Source organism: Neopsephotus bourkii, unplaced genomic scaffold (genome assembly GCF_033783945.1).
Source record: "Neopsephotus bourkii isolate Nb327-2 ecotype Australia unplaced genomic scaffold, CSIRO-AGI_Nbou_v1 NB_1388, whole genome shotgun sequence".
Lineage (NCBI taxonomy): Eukaryota > Metazoa > Chordata > Aves > Psittaciformes > Psittacidae > Neopsephotus > Neopsephotus bourkii.
This window is the reverse complement of record NW_026901866.1, coordinates 4,598,134-4,617,696: the sequence shown is the minus strand read 5'-3', so window position 1 is coordinate 4,617,696 and position 19,563 is coordinate 4,598,134. Positions and strand designations below refer to the sequence as shown.

At 36.1% G+C, this 19,563-nt stretch overlaps 1 protein-coding gene across 1 annotated transcript in view; it reads left to right on the top strand.

Annotated features, from left to right (window-relative positions):
* Positions 1 to 19,563, top strand: part of AQR (aquarius intron-binding spliceosomal factor) — a 49,847-nt gene that overhangs the window by 10,235 nt on the left and 20,049 nt on the right. Inside the window, exons 11-23 of the mRNA XM_061367660.1 lie at positions 938 to 1,054; positions 2,021 to 2,134; positions 2,907 to 3,010; positions 3,754 to 3,856; positions 4,977 to 5,097; positions 7,277 to 7,418; positions 8,116 to 8,294; positions 10,096 to 10,263; positions 10,685 to 10,854; positions 13,065 to 13,306; positions 15,779 to 15,925; positions 16,482 to 16,551; positions 19,139 to 19,249. Coding sequence (XP_061223644.1) covers positions 938 to 1,054; positions 2,021 to 2,134; positions 2,907 to 3,010; positions 3,754 to 3,856; positions 4,977 to 5,097; positions 7,277 to 7,418; positions 8,116 to 8,294; positions 10,096 to 10,263; positions 10,685 to 10,854; positions 13,065 to 13,306; positions 15,779 to 15,925; positions 16,482 to 16,551; positions 19,139 to 19,249 — 1,788 coding nt within the window. The remainder of the gene's footprint in view (positions 1 to 937; positions 1,055 to 2,020; positions 2,135 to 2,906; positions 3,011 to 3,753; positions 3,857 to 4,976; positions 5,098 to 7,276; positions 7,419 to 8,115; positions 8,295 to 10,095; positions 10,264 to 10,684; positions 10,855 to 13,064; positions 13,307 to 15,778; positions 15,926 to 16,481; positions 16,552 to 19,138; positions 19,250 to 19,563) is intronic.

Below are 19,563 nucleotides of genomic sequence, written 5' to 3'. Positions count from 1 at the left end.
ACACCACGTTGATACTTTTTGCCTTTCTAAATTCAGTCTGTAGATTCCATTGACAACAACTCACTTTTTCTTCTCCAGTTGTTGAGGTGTACTGCTGTATGCTGTTGAACAGGTGCTGAGTAGAGCATGTTCTCTGGTTGTTGGTTTTTTGTTGTTGTTTTTGTGGTTTTTCTGTTTTGTTTTGTTTTTACAAAAATCTTTTGTAGGTTTTTAATTAAGATTTGAAAAAAATCTTAGCTCTAATTCGAGTATCTTACGAGTAATAGAGATACCATACAATATTTTGAAGAAGCACGATTTCACAGAATCACAGAATAGTTAGGATTGGAAAGGACCTTAAGATCATATAGTTCCAACCCACGTGCTATGGGCAGGGATACCTCACACTAAACCATGCCACCAAAGACTTCATCCAGCCTGGTCTTGAACACTGCCGGGAATGGAGCATTCACAACTTTCTTGGGCAACCTGTTCTAGTGCCTCACCACCCTCACAGTAAAGAACTTCTTCCTTATATCTAACCCAAAGTTTGTAGTTTTGAGAAAGACATGTTTAAAATGAATGAGTATAGAAAACAAATGTTTAAAATAATATTTCAGAGTTTGACATACCCTTTGTAATGCACAGTCATTCAGTAGACACTCAGTAGCAGAATGATTGCTTTGTTTAATTTACTTTTATTACTGGCAGAATGCAATCGCACTAATGGCAAGTTTGTGCCCTCCTCCCAATCATACAAGTTGTGTCGACAGTAGCCTACCTGCATAAAATCAATCTTGCTTCTTTAATGTGAGATCCTCTTGTAGGGCATTAGGTATGTAAACAGCTGTGCAGCAGTCCCTCTTGGTATACCTTCTTGAAATGGAAAATCATGGAGAATCAAGATTTCTTGCATTTTGAAGAGTTGCTTGTATTAATGTGAGGTTGTTTACCACAGGCTTTGCTTCCCACACGACGCTGGTTTAATACAGTGTTGGATGACTCCCACCTTGTTGTTCACTGTTACCTGTCCAGTCTTGCTAAAAGAGAGAAGGAGGGTCATCTCTTCTGTCAGGTGAAATGCAAAGTTGTTGAAAATAACTTTTTCATTCTGATGCAGCTATAAATTCTTCAATTGTTTTGTTTTGTATGTTTTAAGGCAGGTTTTTCTGATTCATGCAAACTACATGTTGATTTAAATCCTTCAGACAGTAGTTCTTTCCTAACTGCACCTGTGTGTGTGACTGCTCTTACATTTCTGGCTCTGTTTTTAAATAGTTCTTTAAAGTACAACCTAGAAAACAATGCAGCTTCTGGCATGCTTTACCCCACATGTTGCAGAAGTTGTTACCAGTGCATTCTTCTGTGATTCATTCTGACCTCAGACTATTCTACCTAAGAGTGCCTTTGTGTTTCACTACTGTCCTTCAGTTTACTCACTCCATATACAGTATATTGTTTTTTTTGTGGCAGGAGATGAAGATCTGTCCCATTTCCTGTATTTCAGCTGCTTTTCCTGCTGCTTGCTGTCCCCAGTCTCTGCCATTTGTTCAGTTTCTCTGAGGGTCAGTACTGATGGAACACAAAGCCAGCAGCAGATCTGAATAATTTTCTTCTCCCATGTTAAATAATCTTACTGAAAGGTAGGATGAGTTCGAGAGCTGACATCAGAGAGGGTAAGAGGGAGCAAGACCTTTCCCTTCTTTGGTAGCAGCAGGCCAGAAGTGGGGTTCAGTGTCTGAGTGAACCTCTGGCTAGATCACCTTAATGTGATTAGTTTCAGGTTCTACTGTGTAAAAGAAACAGCATTGGTTGTGGGCAGTGCTGTAATTTCTATGGCTTGTAAATGAGATAAAAAAATTATTTTATGCATTAGCAAAGTATAAAACTTAGACACAACTTCTTAGTCCATTTCTCCTAGAACTTTGAGGAGCTCTTTTTTGTAGGTAGTGCCCAGATTTGTCATTTTAAATTGTGGTTTTTGTTTGTGGTAGGGCATCTCTTATTCTTAATGCACTAATTTATATGGATAATGTCTCAGCTTTTAGATATGCTTAAATTCTACACTGGCTTTGAAATCAACGATCAGACTGGAAACGCTTTGACAGAGAACGAGATGACAACAATTCACTATGACAGAATTACTTCACTACAGGTAGGCGGACAGTGAAGCATTCATGGGAGAGGAAGAGTTTGGTTTTGTTGTTTTAGTCCAATTTGTGTCTGGCATAGGCATTAATTTAATATCCAAAGCAAACCCCTTATTTTTCCTGTTGAGTTACAGGAATAATTTTAACTTTCTGTACCATATTGAATAAATTTAACATTTCAATACTAAGTGTGTGACTATGGCTAAATAATATGCTCCAGCAGAACCACCACTTTTGATTTGATATTGTCAGGGTGAACTGCTCCCATTAAATCCATTCAGAATAGAAAATTAAGTGCTGTAGGAACTTAATTTACGATTATGCAGTAGGTGGCACCATTTCTTCAAGATCAGTACGTACATGTGATGATAGCAGTAGTGGCCCCTTGTACATAACAGACAAAAATTCACATTACTTGTAGGCATATAAAGATAGCTACACTTTTCAGAATTTTCCCCCATCAATTTTAACAAAAAAATTAAAAGAAGCAGTCCATATTTTTCTTAGTTGCCTGCCCCTTATGTTTTAATGACAGAACAAGCGCTGATAGGAGAGTGTATAAAAAAGGATAGTGTCAGAAGCACAGGGGTAACGGATAGGTGGTGCTAAGGAAGAAAAATTGAGGTTTTCCCTGGTTTTTGTTTCTGTCCTGATAATGCCCATAGGTTGCTATGTGTTAGGAATCATAAGCTATGCTTTTTTATTAATACTTAGATTGTTATTAAATTGTTTCATTAATATGCTTACATTCTGTTTTGGGGCATGGGTCTTTTGTAGAGGGCAGCGTTTGCACATTTCCCGGAGTTATATGACTTTGCGCTCTCAAATGTAGCTGCAGTGGATACTCGTGATTCACTGGTGAAGTTATTTGGACCCCTGAGGTAAGTTACCAATATGAAATTTAATACGAAACTGCAATTCTTTGTTCTCAGTAGGTTTTAATTTAGCAAATTGCTAGCCATTTGTCTTTCTGACTTCCCATGGTGCCTTTACATCTGCTAAAATAGGGAGACGCTTGTATTTTCCTTTTTTTATTTATGAATTTACAAAGGCCCTAACTTTCTGGAAAATAGCTCCTTAAAGTAATTGTAGCAGTAATTAACTTGCAGTAGTTAACCTCTTAAGTTTTTAAATTTGGCTTTTTTTACTCTTTTTTTGTACAAAAACTACAACAGAAATTCTAAAAGTATGCCACTGTATTAACTGTGCTGTATTGTTATGCTGTGATTAAAAGGGTAACAGTCTGTATTTTGACAAAGGCAATGTTTGCTCTGTTGTTTGGTTCTGCATTCAAGTACACATTTTGAAACAATAAAGAATATTCATATCTTGCTTTTTTTATTGTGGGTGAGTGGTTCAGCTTATACTTGTGCCTGAACACACTTCCCCCATGGAAGTGCTCTAGATCATTTTGTAACAATTCCAAAAATATTTTAAATATCTCAAACTTCACTTAAAATACTGATTGGTAAGTTTTGGTCTTTGAAATTAATATTTGGATTTTGGGGTTTTTTGTGTTTTGGGTTTTTTTTTTAAGAAAAAGGAAAGCTATGGTACGTGCTGTCCTTGCTTTTATTGCAAATGACCAATGACCCAAGTTTCTGTTTTTCCTTCTGCTGTGCAGCTCAAATGTTCTTCACCAGGTGGCATCATATCTCTGCCTGCTGCCATCCCTTCCAGAAGGGGAAGACTCAAGCTATGAAAAGGAGTTTCTGCTGGAGCTGCTGGTAAAAACATAGTTAATACTGCTTGCATTTTTTCTTTTGCAAACTCAGGGCAGTTAAATCTAGCAACTACACTGTGGTAAAGTAGCCATTTAGGACCTTTAGTTGAACTGCCTGTGAACTACAGCAGTGTTTTAGTAGTAACACTAAAATGGGGTTTATGATCATAAAAATGAAGCATTTCAAAATGCTTATTTATAGAGGTAGTTTTCCTGAGAAACTAGGATGTGTATGTTTGGTGTAGTTGTAAAGGTATAGACAAAACCCAGAATCTCAGAAACAGTTCTTCTGGAAAACTTTATCTAGTAACCTCTTTGTCCCCTTTAGAAATAAGAAGACCTAGATGTAGATACTCAGTACCTATTTGATTCCTTGAGCCCATTTGAAGTACCATTTTGATACATCATGGTTATTTGGATATTCAGTGTATAACAATACTGTGGGATTCTACTCTTGATATCAGTGTTAGAATGGCATAGCTGTTTTAAAAATCTTTTTTATAGGCTTATTTCGTGGTTGTTAATTCCTTTAAAATTCATTTCCTAAGGTTTAGTTAGACATGATGTTTATGGATGCCATATTTGTTCAGACGACATTGTAGTACTGTATAGATACTTTATTTTTCTTTTTTTTCCGTCTTGAAGAGGAAATTAAGACTAGTTGCTGAATGAGCAGTGTGAGTTAATAGCATTAACTGTTGACCACATGCTTAATGGAAAAGCAAATAAATTTTATTTGAAGTTGATTTGCTGCTAAGCCTTAACTGAATATTTTCAGTTTGGTTGTGTCATTTTGGGTCTGCTGAGTAGCCAGATGATTGATTGACTCCTGTACTATGACCAATAGTTGGACTATGTGTATGTTCATCTTCTATTTTCACTGTTTGTATTTAGTTTCATTAAAAAGAAACCAAACAAAGCAAATGAAAAAAAAACCCCAAAATAATAACAAAAAAACCCCCGAACAAACAAAAAAACCCAGAACCAAAGCAAACCTAAATGTATTAAAAGAGAGAAAATGACAAGTGACCAGCAGCAGTCTTATGGGTCAATATGCATATTTAAAAAATAACTTTCTTTTCCTTTTTTGACTTATAGAAGTTTAAAATGCATCCTTTCTTTAGGTTTCCCGTCATGAGCGACGAATATCTCAAATTCAGCAACTCAACCAGATGCCACTCTATCCCACAGAGAAGATTATTTGGGATGAAAATATTGTACCAACTGAATATTATTCTGGAGAAGGTATGATTAGTAGTTCAGTAAATGCTGAAGAGGACAGTAGATGCTGCAAAAAAAAGCAATTCCAATGTTAGGTTGGTTCTGGTTTTGGAACTTATGTGCAGTAGTTTGGCATTTTCCAGTATTTTAGAGTGAGGTTAGCTTTTATGAGTTGTGAGTCAGGAACTCTGAGGTGAAATTATTATCAAATTTATAGTAAAGTTTAAGAGAAATCCAAAGGCCTGCATTTACAAAAACGTTTATTTGCTTCTGGTCTGGATAACAGATATGGTATACAGATACAGATACGGTGGCACAGATAGTTATTGTAAGGTGAGAGGGGTTGTAAACATGCAGCAGAAAAGCTGTTGTCTGTACTTCGCTCTTAAGTATGTTCACCAAAGCCTTTTTTTTTTCTTTGTTGTTGGGTTGTTTTTTTTAAGTAATGGAATTGGCACTGATTATCTTCCTCTTACTTTAAGGTAGTTGTGTACACAGTCACTGAAATGTAGTATATGCACTCTAAATTCAGAACCTAGTGTTCTTGCTCGATGTTCTCATGATCAAGCAAACTGCAGGTGTTGCAAGCAAGGAGTTACGTAGTTTTAAGCTTTTCAATGGACAACATTTATTTTTGTCTAGCTGCCTTAAAAAAATGTGTTAATGGGGATCATGAGATTTTTCATTAGGAATGTAAAAACTTTAATTTGGAGCATGGAGATTCCAAATAACATATATCTTTAAAGACTAGTACAAAGTATGTTTCTGGTTTGAGCACCGAGTATTCCATACCCTCCTTCATACAGTTTTAATTCAGAGATATTTTTTGTGTAGGTATAAGCCTTAACTTCAGCTGCTTAGCGTAAATGGGGGTTGTTTTTTTTTCTTTTTGATAAATTCTCTGTGAACAAATATTATTGACAAGAAAGATATATTTTTTTGAAGCATTTTGTCTGCAGACTGTTACGAGTATTTTTCAGTTTTGCTTCTTTTAGTTTCAGTTTACTGTTTATCTTTTTAATCTCCACATATTCTCCAGCCCTTATTTCAAACAAGACAGTTTTATGTTGATAGTCTTGTTTTTTGTCTTGCTAAAAGTAGCAAAATTATTTTAGCCCAAGAAAGATAGAAGTACTGCTTCTGTTTTCTTCTAAGAAATGAGGGAAGAAAAGTCTGTCTGGTAAACGCTGTGCAGTCTTAAAGAGGTGTTGCTGCAAGCCCTGCCCTTTGTGCATATAACTAGCTTTACTGGACCGGGTTTGTTACTTGTTGTTGGGAAATGAGTTAAAATATTTTATTACTATAAGACTTTCTGGAATAGAAATTGCCGTGTTCTACCACCTTTTTCCACTGCCAATGTATCTTAGTGCATGTGAAAGCTAATATGAAGTACATATACCAGTGAAATGTTTCAAGGATAACATTGCGAGTTACCAAAGCTTGATGTTTTCACAGGTCTTGAGCACAGATGTGAAGCTGGAACATTAGTCCAGTATTGTTAAATGAGTAACATGTAATAATTTTTATTATGGAAAATTTGCACCTAAAACTATCCTAAAGATGTGCAAGTTTTATAACCTGTCTAGGAATTTTTATACTCCTTGTTTAGTTAGATCTAATCTTCCCATGTTTTTCATTCTCATTAAAAAAGAAAAAATAAATAAAAAAAGCTATGATCAGTAACAGAAATTTCTGAGGAAAGTTGTGCGTTAACAATGATTTCTTGGTTTAAAACTTTTTTCTACATTAATTTTTTTTTGTGGCTTGTAATAAGCATAAATGATTGGAGTTGGGGAATTGTTGAATAATTCATGGGTTTTATTAGTTAATGAACCTTTTTCATCATTATTTAATGCTGGCTTAATTGTTGCATTCCCAAAAAACTGTTAATTTGCCCTTCATTTGATTTTTTTTTTTAATTCAGTTCTGTTGTCTGAATACAGGGAAGGATTCAGTCTTCATGAATTCTGCATTACTGCCAGAAGGATGAAAATTAATTTTGTGCAGGTTCATTTCAAGAAAACGTGAAAAATGTGTGCTTTTTAGAGACCTGTATTTATAAAAGGGGGTAGTTCTTAGAGTCTTCCAGGATAACAGTTATGGTAGTTACAGAATAACATATGTATGAATTCTTAGAACCAGTATATTAGTTTATGTACTTTTCCTTTATCCATCAAACACCTCTTCCCTTCTACCCTTATAGGCTGTCTTGCACTTCCCAAACTGAATCTGCAGTTTCTCACTCTCCATGACTATCTGCTGAGGAACTTCAATCTTTTCCGCTTAGAGTCTACCTACGAGATCAGACAGGACATTGAAGATAGTGTCAGTAGGATGAAACCATGGTAATATTTATTAACTAATGCAAACCAGTAATTCAACTTCAATTGTAATCAAAGTGCATTTGAAAATGAGTAATTTATATTGTGTGTATACTAAGTACATAGTAACAAATGTATTCAAAATTATTACACAGGTACTACTTCATCCATAAGGTTTTGCAACCCTGTGGGATGATTTTATAGGGGTGTGTTTATATGTATCCCTGTAGATGTGTTAAGACAGTATGTTGGTTGCTAGCAACCAATCTGTGTTGTGTTAAGGCATATGAGTTTTCCAAAAGTACTAAGCCTTGGCTGGCATTACAAAATCTGGAACCTTACCACCAACATTTCTGGTTTATGGGAGGTGTTACTGAGTAGTCTTGAATTTGCCATCTGCCACGTTTTGATCCTCTTTAGTTTTCAAGGGATCATTTGGTGCCATATCTCTTATACTCAGTACATTTTTATTTTGTTCTTCATAATGCCAGCATAAGTTGCTTTTGTTTCTTGAAAAATAGGAATAAGTCAGTTCAGGTTATGCTTCAGTTCTAAAATACAGGAGTATGTGAATCTGCATCAGTAGCATGTAAAATTAAGACTTCTACTTTTGTCTTAGAGCTGTGAGGTAAACTGTTTCACACTTTAGAAAAAGAACTGAATCTTTTGTCAGATAAACACTTAAAATTTCTGTGTTTGGGTTTTTTGTTGTTTGTTACAGGTTATCGGAATATGGAGGTGTGGTCTTTGGTGGATGGGCTAGGATGGCACAGCCCATTGTCTCTTTCACAGTGGTGGAGGTAGCAAAGCCCAATATTGGTGAAAACTGGCCCATGCGAGTACGAGCAGATGTTACCATTAATTTGAATGTCCGAGATAACATCAAAGATGAATGGGAAGGTACTTAAGTTCTTTGAAATAAAGTGATCAAAATAGGTGCTCATCAAAATACACTTTGATGTAATCTTATTTGTAAGACCAGTTATTTTAATCAGAGATGCAGATTTGCTGATCTTTACACAGTGTTTAAAAGTTAGTTACTCAAATTCCAAGTCTAAGAAGTATATATTTTCCTAAAATGAAGATTATATTGACAGTGTTAAAGTATTTGCATGTTCATTGGGAACAGAATGTTTCCTATTTCAGCCTGATGTCATTCATTTTCTTAATGAAAAATTCTGCCCTTTACAGGGAATGTGGAAAAGTAAGTTAGCATTTTAAATTAATATGCATGCTAATAATGTCGTATTGGAAAGATAGTGGGGAATGTGATACCTGTCTCATATTCAAGCAGAAAAGACAGATTGTGATTAAATTCAAGCCAGTGCATTTTAGTAGCTTTCAGTGTATTTGAATGTTGATAGGAAGTGATGATTGTACTGTTAGTACCAAATACCATTGTTTAGAAGTGTACACAGGTGACAGTTCTTTTGCTTGAAGAATTGAGCTTTAGTTGACTCTGTTGGCAAGTGGCATAGAAGCATGTACTTGTACTTGGATTATCAGTAAATGTCACTCCCTTTTGTTAGAGAAATCTGTTGAGTGTGCTGTAGCTGCATAGTGTGATTACAGGTCACATACACAAATGCTAAAGTTGGAGCATATCATAAATAAGCAGATACAAGTTTGGGAATGTAGATGTATATTAAAGTAGAAAACCTAGGTGGGTGGCAGCAGACTTCATCATACTGAAGGTATCTATATAGTGGCATACCTGGCTTTTTAAATACTAGAATAGCCTCTGTGATCTCAAAAGCAGTACTGCTTTAACTTCATCAAACCTAAGTGAAGAATTCATGAATCATTTCCTGACGTAACAGGGTCGTGATGAAACTGCTTTAGGTTGAATAATATCCTGTGTGTTATGAGAAATTATTTCTCTTGTATAAAAAATACAGCATGTTTTTACTAAATTTTGAAGGTGTCTTGGATCTGTGAGAAACTGTAGGTACACTGGAGAAAAGGATTAGTGTTTATGCTGGTGAATTGGAGAAACTGCATATTAAAAGTAGGTGTAGTTCACTGTGATGAATATTAAGATACTAAACTTAAGCAACAACAAGTCACTACACAAATGCATGTTGTAGTAATGACTTATTAGGCAGTAGCTCTGCAGAATGGAAAGAGTCCGATTGCTCAAAAGCAAATGTGGCTCCACAAGAACATGTTACTACTGAGGAGAAAAATAAAAATGCTAAACCAAGTCATACTGGGATTTATAAACCGGAGTGTAGCCTGGAAGACAAGTAGTTGGGTAAGTGATCTTTTACCTTTCTAAGTAGATAACTAAACTTTGTTTAGGATTTTCTGTCCTAGTTCTAGGCATTGCACTTAAATTGAGATAAGAGATTAATGGCACACTTGAGGTAAGACTGAAAATACCTAGGTTGTGTGTAACTTAACTGAGATTATTTCAAGACAAGTCTGTTGTCATGAAGACAGCAGTCAGTTTCTTCTTCTCGTATCTATCAGTGTGCAGGAATAGTGGAAGAGATGATGGTATCCTGTGGTTTGTATCCTGTAAGTTAAAGGCATATGTTGAAACAGAACACATTCTTTTTTTAAACAGGTGCGATTTTACTTAAGTTCTTGTGGATTCTGTTGTGTGTTTGTATATATGTGTGTGTGTGAGTATATATATAAAGGAATAGAAAGGAAGTGGTATTTGATCAAATCACTGAATGCTTCTCTTTGGAATCAGGTCTGCGTAAACATGATGTCTGCTTTTTGATCACGGTACGTCCTACACAACCTTATGGCACCAAGTTTGATCGACGACAGCCTTTTGTTGAGCAAATTGGCCTGGTGTATGTCAGAGGCTGTGAAATCCAGGGCATGTTGGATGAGAAAGGACGTGTTATTGAAGAAGGTAAGAGGTACCAAAACCTGTTTGAAATTTTTTTTTTCCTTTTTTTTTTTTTTCTTTTTTTGTAACAGCCTACTTGTTGGCTTGCTTGTCTTCTAACCAGTGCTCACTGAATTCATTACCTACTTAAAAAAACCAAAGCAATTCCATAAGCAGCCATAGAAAGGTTAACTAGTTTCCTCCGGTAAAATCTGATGTAATTAGATTAATTAAATTTGGTGCATTTCCGTTTTAGGAATAAAATAGCTTCTAATTAGAAACTTCATTAGAAATGGGATGAAAACATGAAATGTTTGTAATGCCATGCAGAAATGAGTTTCATCATATGAATTTTCTAAATTTCGTTTTAGGAATCACTTATTTGAATGATAATCTGGTTTTAGCACTAACTCAAATTCTGTTTTTACTGTTTCATTATGGGCAGGACCTGACCCCAAACCAAGACTTAAAGGGGATTGCAGAACATACAGAGTATTTCTGGATCCAAACCAGTATCAACAAGACATGACCAATACAATCCAGAATGGAGCAGAAGATGTTTATGAGACATTTAATATAATAATGAGAAGAAAGCCAAAAGAAAACAATTTCAAGGTAAGGTGCTTGTTGATTAACGCTTAGGATAAGAGTTGGTCTGAATATGCCAGCAATAGAGATGTGTTCATTTCAGATGCACGTTGGTAGGCTTTTTAGGTGACATTTGATCACTTCAAGAATTTAGAGCATGTCAGCTGCTGACTTCCCCTTTCAGAGAAGCATTGAAAGTAACTGAAAAGCAGACCACTCCTACTTCACTTGAGTGGTTTATCATTTCAGTCTTTTAACAGGTAGCCTACAGATTAATTTTATTTGGCTTTTTGGGTAAAGGGAGTATGTGGAATGTTTTTGTTATGTGATGTGATAGTGGACAGCAGGAAAAGGAGGAGTAGCTAGTCAAAAGGTGGAAATTGGAGAAAACTGTTACCTTTTGGGAGCATCACTGGATTCTTACTGGTCTTTGGACAGTGTCAGGTGAGGTTTTTAGCACTGATTTGATAGACCTTATAGAGATTTTATGTGAACTGGAGCTTTGTAGAGTGAATGGTGCCTCTTTTTCCTGAAAATGTTTCGTGTATGCATGCTCAGTTTCTTTGCTGTTTAGACCTTTGAATCTTTAATATTCCTTGAGTTTTCCATTATAAAGATGCAACATGAATGACAAACTGCCTTTCTTTTGGTACCTTAAAATCATGCATTGTGTAATTGAGGTGATTTTCATTGTAAAGGATTCTGCAGCATGTCCTTTGCAGGTGGATGCAGAGGGAGGCATGAAACCTTAGACATTTCTGTATCTGGAAAGATGCCTCTGGCATAAAACAGTATCTTTTGGTCTGCACAGAGCGTCCGTGCCATCCTGCTGTGGACTGGTATACTGGAAGTACTTCACAAATTTTAACTTTACATTGCCCACACTCCCCTCCACCAGAAAAACCAAAAAACCCAACCAAACAAACCTAAAAACTTAAATGTTGTATGTCTGGCAGGTTCATTTTACATTATAAGCACAAGCTCCCTCTGCCAAATCCAGTTGGTGTGCCAGCAGTATAGATCTGATTTTATTCACATATGTAGGCACTTTTGTGTTGTCAGAAGGAAAGTCAATACTTAAGTTTGTTCAGAATTGCTGTTAGATGAGAGTGTACTGTGTCCTTACAGCAATTTCATAGGCAAATCACAATGCAAACCATTTTATGCTGGTTTTTACTTAAGTCTCATATATTAATTTTTCAAGATAAACTAAAATATTTCCAGATTTATCACATTCTTATCAATTTAGGTGCAATAATTCTGTGTTATTTGACAATCTTTCTGACTTCAGCTGGATAAAAATACCCATTATGGAGGCTGACTGTTTAAGCAGAAATAATGATCACTTTGATTCCTGAATAATACAACACAAATAGTAAAAGGGCAGAGAATCCTATTCTTTGGAGCTGGATATGTAAATTTATGCTACCTGAATAAAATTCCATACTTTGTCTTGGCTGATTATTCTTTCACAATATCAGCATTTGGAAAATATGTATTATATCCTGTTGTGGACCGCTGATGCACTATGTTTGCCATCTGTGTCTGTGTTTGATGGCTTGGTAAGTTGGAGGATATAGAAATCAGCAAAGGTTTCCTATTCTCTGTCTCTTCTGTTGAGGAGCAGGTGTGTGATGTCCTAATACCAACTTTTAAGTAAGATTTCTTGTTGAAGACTTGCCACTGAATAGTCCTTTAACAGGAAAACTAAAGTTCAGCTACCTCTTAGTTGAAATACACATCCTCTGTGCATGTTCAGGGTCTGGAGCATTGGTGTTTTTATGGGAGGGGGGGAAAGAGAAAAAATATTGACATAACTGCAAGTGAGTAGAAAAATTAATTTGGAGAGAAACTTGACCTGGCTCCAGGATGAAATTTACAGGGTTGATAGAGAAATCTTAAGCTGCATGAGCATATTTTATGTCATTTTCTTCCCTCTCCCTCCTCTAAGTGTTCTGGAATGAACATTTTACTGATGTCTGTGGTCCTCTTTACTAACAGAATAGTTGAATATTTTAAGAATTATGTTTGACACTGATGGGGGTTTTTTGCATATATAAAAATATATACACAGAATGTGTATATATTGACTGAACCTAACCAAACAACTGTCAGGTAAAGACTGTTATATGCAAGCATTTAGAATAGATCTGGTTAGTCTTCTTGTCATTATGTCTTGTTTTCTTAGTAAGAAGTCAATCTCCCCAGTCACGTTTCTCCATTTTTCTAATTCACAGGCTGTTCTGGAAACTATTAGGAATTTGATGAATACAGATTGTGTGGTTCCTGACTGGCTGCATGACATCATTCTTGGATATGGAGACCCAAGTAGTGCACACTATTCGAAAATGCCAAATCAGATCGCAACTCTGGACTTTAATGACACTTTTCTGTCCATCGATCACTTAAAAGCTAGCTTTCCTGGATACAATATTGAAGTGACTATTGATAATCCGGTTCTGCAAATACCTCCCTTCAGGTGATCTAAAAATCTCAGGTTCTTCTGATCTGGTATTCTTGCAGAAGTGTGATGTTAGATGGAATTGAGATCACTGGTTGAAGGGAGATGTTTTCACAGTATCACAGTATGTTAGAGATTGGAAGGGACCTCAAAAGATCATCTAGTCCAATCCCCCTGACGGAGCAGGAACACCTAGATAAGGTTACACAGGAACGTGTCCAGGCGGGTTTTGAATGTCTCCAAACAAGGAGATTCCACAACCTCCCTGGGCAGCCTGTTCCAGTGTTCCGTCACCCTCACTGAGAAGAAGTTTCTTCTCAGGTTTAAGTGGAACCTCTTGTGCTCCAATTTGTACCCATTACCCCTTGTCCTTTCATTGTTTGCCACTGAGAAGAGCCTGGCTCCATCCTCGTGACACTCCCCCTTTATATATTTATATACACTAATAAGGTCACCCCTTAATCTCCTCTTCTCCAAACTATAGAGACCCAGCTCCCTCAGTCTTTCCTCATAAGGGAGATGCTCCACTCCCTTAATCATCTTAGTTGCCCTGCGCTGGACTCTCTCCAGCAGGTCCCTGTCCTTTTTAAACTGAGGGGCCCAGAACTGGACACAATATTCCAGATGAGGTCTCACCAGGGCAGAGTAGAGGGGAAGGAGGACCTCTCTCGACCTACTAACCACCCCCCTTCTAATACAACCCAGGATGCCATTGGCCTTCTTGGCCACAAGGGCACAGTGTCGGCTCATGGTCACCCTGTCGTCCACCAGGACCCCCAGGTCCCTCTCCCCTACACTGCTCTCTAACAGGTCGTTCCCCAGCCTATACTGGAACCTGGGGTTGTTCCTGCCCAAATGCAGGACTCTACACTTTCCCTTGTTATATTTCATCAAGTTATTCCCCGCCCAGCTCTCCAGCCTGTCCAGGTCCCTCTGGATGGCAGCACAGCCTTCTGGCGTGTCGGCCACCCCTCCCAGCTTAGTGTCATCAGCAAACTTGCTGATAGTACACTCAATTCCCTCATCTAAATTGTTGATGAATATATTAAATAATACTGGTCCCAGTACCGACCCTTGAAAAGATACTAAGATTAAGGTAGATACATACAGGGTTAACTGTACCTACAGTGAGGCTCAGGACCAACTTCTGCTCTGTTCTGTTCTCGGGAGCATTGATTGAATAGATGGGAAAAGCAACAGTATGGGATAAAATGAAGAGACATAGTATGCACTTCTGCATGATGCTGTCTAACCTCTTCCAGTTCAGCCTGAAGATTTTTAATTACATAGCTTCTGTATGTGTTTAATTAAAGCAAGTGAAGAACAGCAATTTCAGTATCAGTTAAAACTTCAGCTTTTTGAAACAATTCAATTAAAATAAAGAATTAAATCTGAAATCCCATATTGCTTATTCTAGTTAGAAATACTTTCTGAAATAGGATGCCTACCTTTGTGCCCGCTAAATGAGATTTGCATATTTTGTTTCATTGTTGCTTTTGTCCAGCATTTTTAGACTTGATTGTTCTGTCTCTCCTGGTGGACCTCCTCATATACTTCAATGAGAATTGAAATACATTTCCTTTTAAATGAGTCAGTTTGACTGGCAAGGGAAAAGATGGCATTTCCCTCTGCACCAGTTAGCTCTTATGGCTAAACTGAATCTAGAAAAATAGGAAGGTCATTTTCCATGCTGCTTTTGAAACACTGCATGTAGAATATGTGCAGCAGAGGTACTAACAGTATATAATTGTATAAAAATTGTATGAAGGTATTAAGACAGGATAGCACACACTATTTACCATGACGAACTAGTGTTCATTTTCAGGTCATAGGTTAAAATACAGATATTCCTGTTTATGAAGAACTCTTGGTCTTCCTACTGCTGCATTTGTCCTGTAAAGAGACAAAGAGGTTACTGCTGTTAAAGATGTCTGCCTTGTTGTCTGAAGATAATTGGATAGCCATTGGAATTCACTGTGACTTGTTTCCAAGTTGGAGAAGCTTGGTAACATATGATGCAGAAGGCTATAAAAAATATTGAAAAGGGAGGATAAATGGCTTCATGTGTTTGAACAGTTGAGAACATGGATATACCTTGTGTTCAAAAAAAGAAAAAAGCATCAGTTCTAGAACAAAATCAAGTTACTACTGTTGAACAGTGCTGGTGGCTTTCTGTTGAAACTTTGCTCCTGTCCCTTCCATTTTCATTTACGAGCTTTTTGCCTTCAGTGGTTTTTCCAGCTGGCTCTCAGCACTGTTCCTGGCTTTTCAGGCTATGTAAAGAAGGCTTTTGGCATACTTCTTGTCAAATATGTTTTCTTAAAATCTGCTTCATCAATTTATTTGTCATTTCTTTCCTTATCTGCATTTGCATCTCTTTTTCCCCTGTTGTGTGAAAGTTTGTGATAAAAGTCTTTCTGTATAAACTTCTAAGACAATATGGTATCATAGTGAATGTGTTGAAGCATAGCCTTAAATTATATGTTACAGGATAACTTTCCCTATAATGGGAGGTAAAGGAAAGAAAAGAAAAGAAGAGGATGGGAATGAAGAAAAACCTGAAGAAGCTAAAACACTGATTGTAGAGCCTCATGTCATTCCAAACAGGGGACCATATCCATATAATCAGCCAAAACGGTAATCAGTAGATGAGAATTTATTTACAAATGCTAAAACATGCATAGTAGTTAATTTTCAGGAATGCATGAAAAGTATTGTTGATCATAAATGAAATGTTACTTGTTTTCATTACCAAAGGAAGATTTGAATATGAGACTGTTTTGTTTCACATTCAAATCAAACTATTCTATTACAATGTCTCTGTTAAAAAATTCCCTTGAAGAACAAGGAGACATACTGTCTTTGGTGTTGTGTCAGGTCTTTGAATACTAGGAGAATAATACCTGAAGAATTCTACAGCATTCTCAGCAAATGGCAGAAACTAAAGACAGACAGCCTTTTAGGTGGGATGATTTTGTTGTCATGTGGACAATATGATTTACTGTCTTGCTCCAAAATTGCAGGTTTATCACATCTATAAAGAAGATAGTTGCAATGTTGGTTTAGTTTATATAAGTTTGCAAGCATACAGTTTAGCCAATTAATTTAAATCGAACTTAGTAAAACAAATTGCTCTTATCAAAACAGTTGGCAAAATCTGTCAATTCTCTGATCTTGTTTTGCTTTGTTACAGCAATACTATTCAATTTACCCAAACACAGATTGAAGCTATACGTGCGGGAATGCAGCCTGGGCTAACTATGGTAAGAATATTTTAAGGATTTTATGTTCTTATTTATGCGATTCTGGCTTTAGGCGTGTGCAGTGAAATACCAGTAATGCCCATTTCTGTAACCTTGCTGGGGTCACCTCTAGTAATAATTTAAAAATATAAAAAAAGTTACATACAAATGTTTATGTATTATAAATGTTGAACATTTATACAAATGTTCAACATCCTCCCATCTTCACAGAATCATACAGAAACATATTTGATGTGTAACTGTATCCTGTGTTTCAGTAGCTGAAGACTTTCTGCAACAACTGTGTTTACTTTTTCAGTGGTTGGATTGCTAGTTTTAGACTGCAAACTTTTTGGCACGTCTGTCATTTTTGGTTTGTTTAATTACTTGCATCATTTTTAGTTTCATCTGTCTCCATTAAAGGAAATGAAATTCATTGAGTTGTCTTCAGGGACCTTTTTTCTGCTCTCTTGTGTAAATTGTCATCCTTTTATATCCTACTGAATTCTAGAACTAAGAAGTTACAAACCAAACCAAAGTGGTAGATTTGTTCTGAAAATAATTTCTTATCAGTGAATTTCTGCAAAGGTCTTTAAAGTTTACTGCTCTCAGTTAGACTTTGACTACAAGTACCTGTCTCACAATGGAATGTCTATCCTTGTAGTGATGCAGTGGAATATTTGAATGACTTTTTTCTGGTGCTTTTAATTTCTTCTTGATCTCGTATCGGCAGTAATGCTAATTTTTAGATTTTGTATTGGTATGCATTAGTATCATGCTTTTCCTTGTCACTTCCTCCTTATGTTTTGACTCCTTTATACTCTTTGAAGCTAGCACACAAAAGATGCAAGTCAAAGGAAAAAATAAACTTCAGTAGAATGGTATTGATTCTTGGCAGTGTTTTTTGAGTATGATATGTTTTCTAGTGTAGCACAGCAGAACTTTCTGGTTGTTACGAGAATTTCATTTTTAAGGACTATTCAGAAATGAGAGGTCTTTTTTTTTTTTTTTTTTTTTAAATGCTGTGAAAATGCCACAGTGATAAATGCTTTAAATTTGATTGTTAAACAGTGTTGAAAGTGGTATTTTGGAATGATTTAAACTGCTGGATTTTACATAATTGGAGTGTTTGTCCAAGAATACCCATGCCAATATTGTTTTATATTAGTAATGTTAATAGGAGAGGAAACTGGGAAATTAAAATCTTAATTACCATTTTTGTAGTATATAATTAACATACAAAGTACTAGAGAGAAGGTCTCCAAGTCCCCTCGTTTTTATTCTTGTCTTATTTAGGTTTTAAATATCATTGCATGCTGTTATTAGTATCATTTAATATTTTTTGATCCAATAATGGCCTTCAAATGCGAGTGTATATTGCATTATAAACTACCATCTACCTCACTTTTGGAGGGCTTTAAAGAAGAAAAATAACTTCCTGTGCATGGTACTCCATCAACTTTCCTAAATACTTGAGAAGAGAGTTGTTAAATAATTTGGACTTTTTTACTAAAACTGTGTTTGTTGATGTTTAAAGAAGTTAGAGGTCGCAAGGGAAAACAAATGACAAAATCGGCTTTTTGGTTATGAGGATATCTGAAATTTTTCAATTCCTTTTGGTTTTGGTGGTGTTTGTTTTTTTTTTTTTGCCTCACCCACTACTTTGCAGGCAGAAGAAAGAAGGCAGACTGAGAAAACAGTTCTGTGATATAGGCCTACGTTTTATTTTCTTTCATTATGTCCTGTACTTCTGTGCAATATTTTTGACAACTACAGTGCTGCTTGCATTTGTGTCCTGTGATCAGTGAGATTCCTTAAAGCAAGTGTGATTTCATAGCAGTTTCTAATTATTTGTAAAGACATATGAAACCTGCTATTTTATGTTTCTTAATGTTGAACAAATTATGTTGAGATACTCTGTAATGCGTTGATACCTTTAAAATGTCTCAGGTGTCAATTTTTTAACATTGGTATAATTGAGCTTATAAAAATATTAACTATCAGTATCACTTCTAGGTCATCAGTTGTACATTTTTGAGGTATATAAAAAGAATTGACTTTTTTTTTTTTCCCCTTGTTCTTTCTATCTGCCTCACCTTATTCCCTGTGCCCTCCCCCCACAAGTTTCCCCTGTGTTTATTCTGACCTGAGGCTAAACAGCCTTTTTTTCTCTGAGGTCTGTTTTCATGGGTTGCAAAACAGAATCATACTTCAGATGCTGGGTTATTATATTCCTCTTAGGCAGGAATCTACCTAACTAATCTGAATGAAGTCTTTTATGATATATTGTATTTGTTCTTGAAGTTCACAAAAGGCAGAAATTAATTGCTGGATTACTGTATTCTTAGGCAGGAATCAGCTTTAGCCTAAGTCTTTCATGTTGTTTATACACGTTCTTGAAGATCATAGAAGCCAGCAAGCAATTTTACATAAAACAGAAGATATTTTTGTTTGTTGTTGTTAATGTATGATGACAGTGTCCTGTGAGATTGTTCTGTTTTCTTCCCAGCTGGCTATATTTCTGTATTCTGCAACATCCTGGTAAATTGTGTGTTATTTTTTTTTTATTTTTGGGGGTGTTTAATTTGTTGTTTTGCTTTGGTTTTAGGTAGTGGGTCCACCTGGTACTGGAAAAACTGATGTAGCAGTTCAGATAATATCCAATCTTTATCATAATTTCCCAGAACAAAGGACTCTTATAGTTACCCACTCTAATCAGGTAAAGTGTCAGTCATGTATGAAGTTTTCCTGTAATTAAAATCAAAACCAGTAGGTACTGAGATCAGTAGGTTTGGGATTGCAGTTGCCTTTTAACAATGAAGACTTCAGTTCGCTTGTATGTGGTTTTGCCAGTTTCACAATGTGAAATTATTTTTTTGAATTTCAGGTTTGTAGTCCTGACTTGAAGTACAGGTGGAGGTTGCTCATATTTATTGTTTGCTTCATAACTTGATGATCCAGTGCTTACAGACTTACTCCTTTGGAATACACTGAATTGGACAGTTGCTGTTAAGCTGTTTAAGGCAGAGAAGA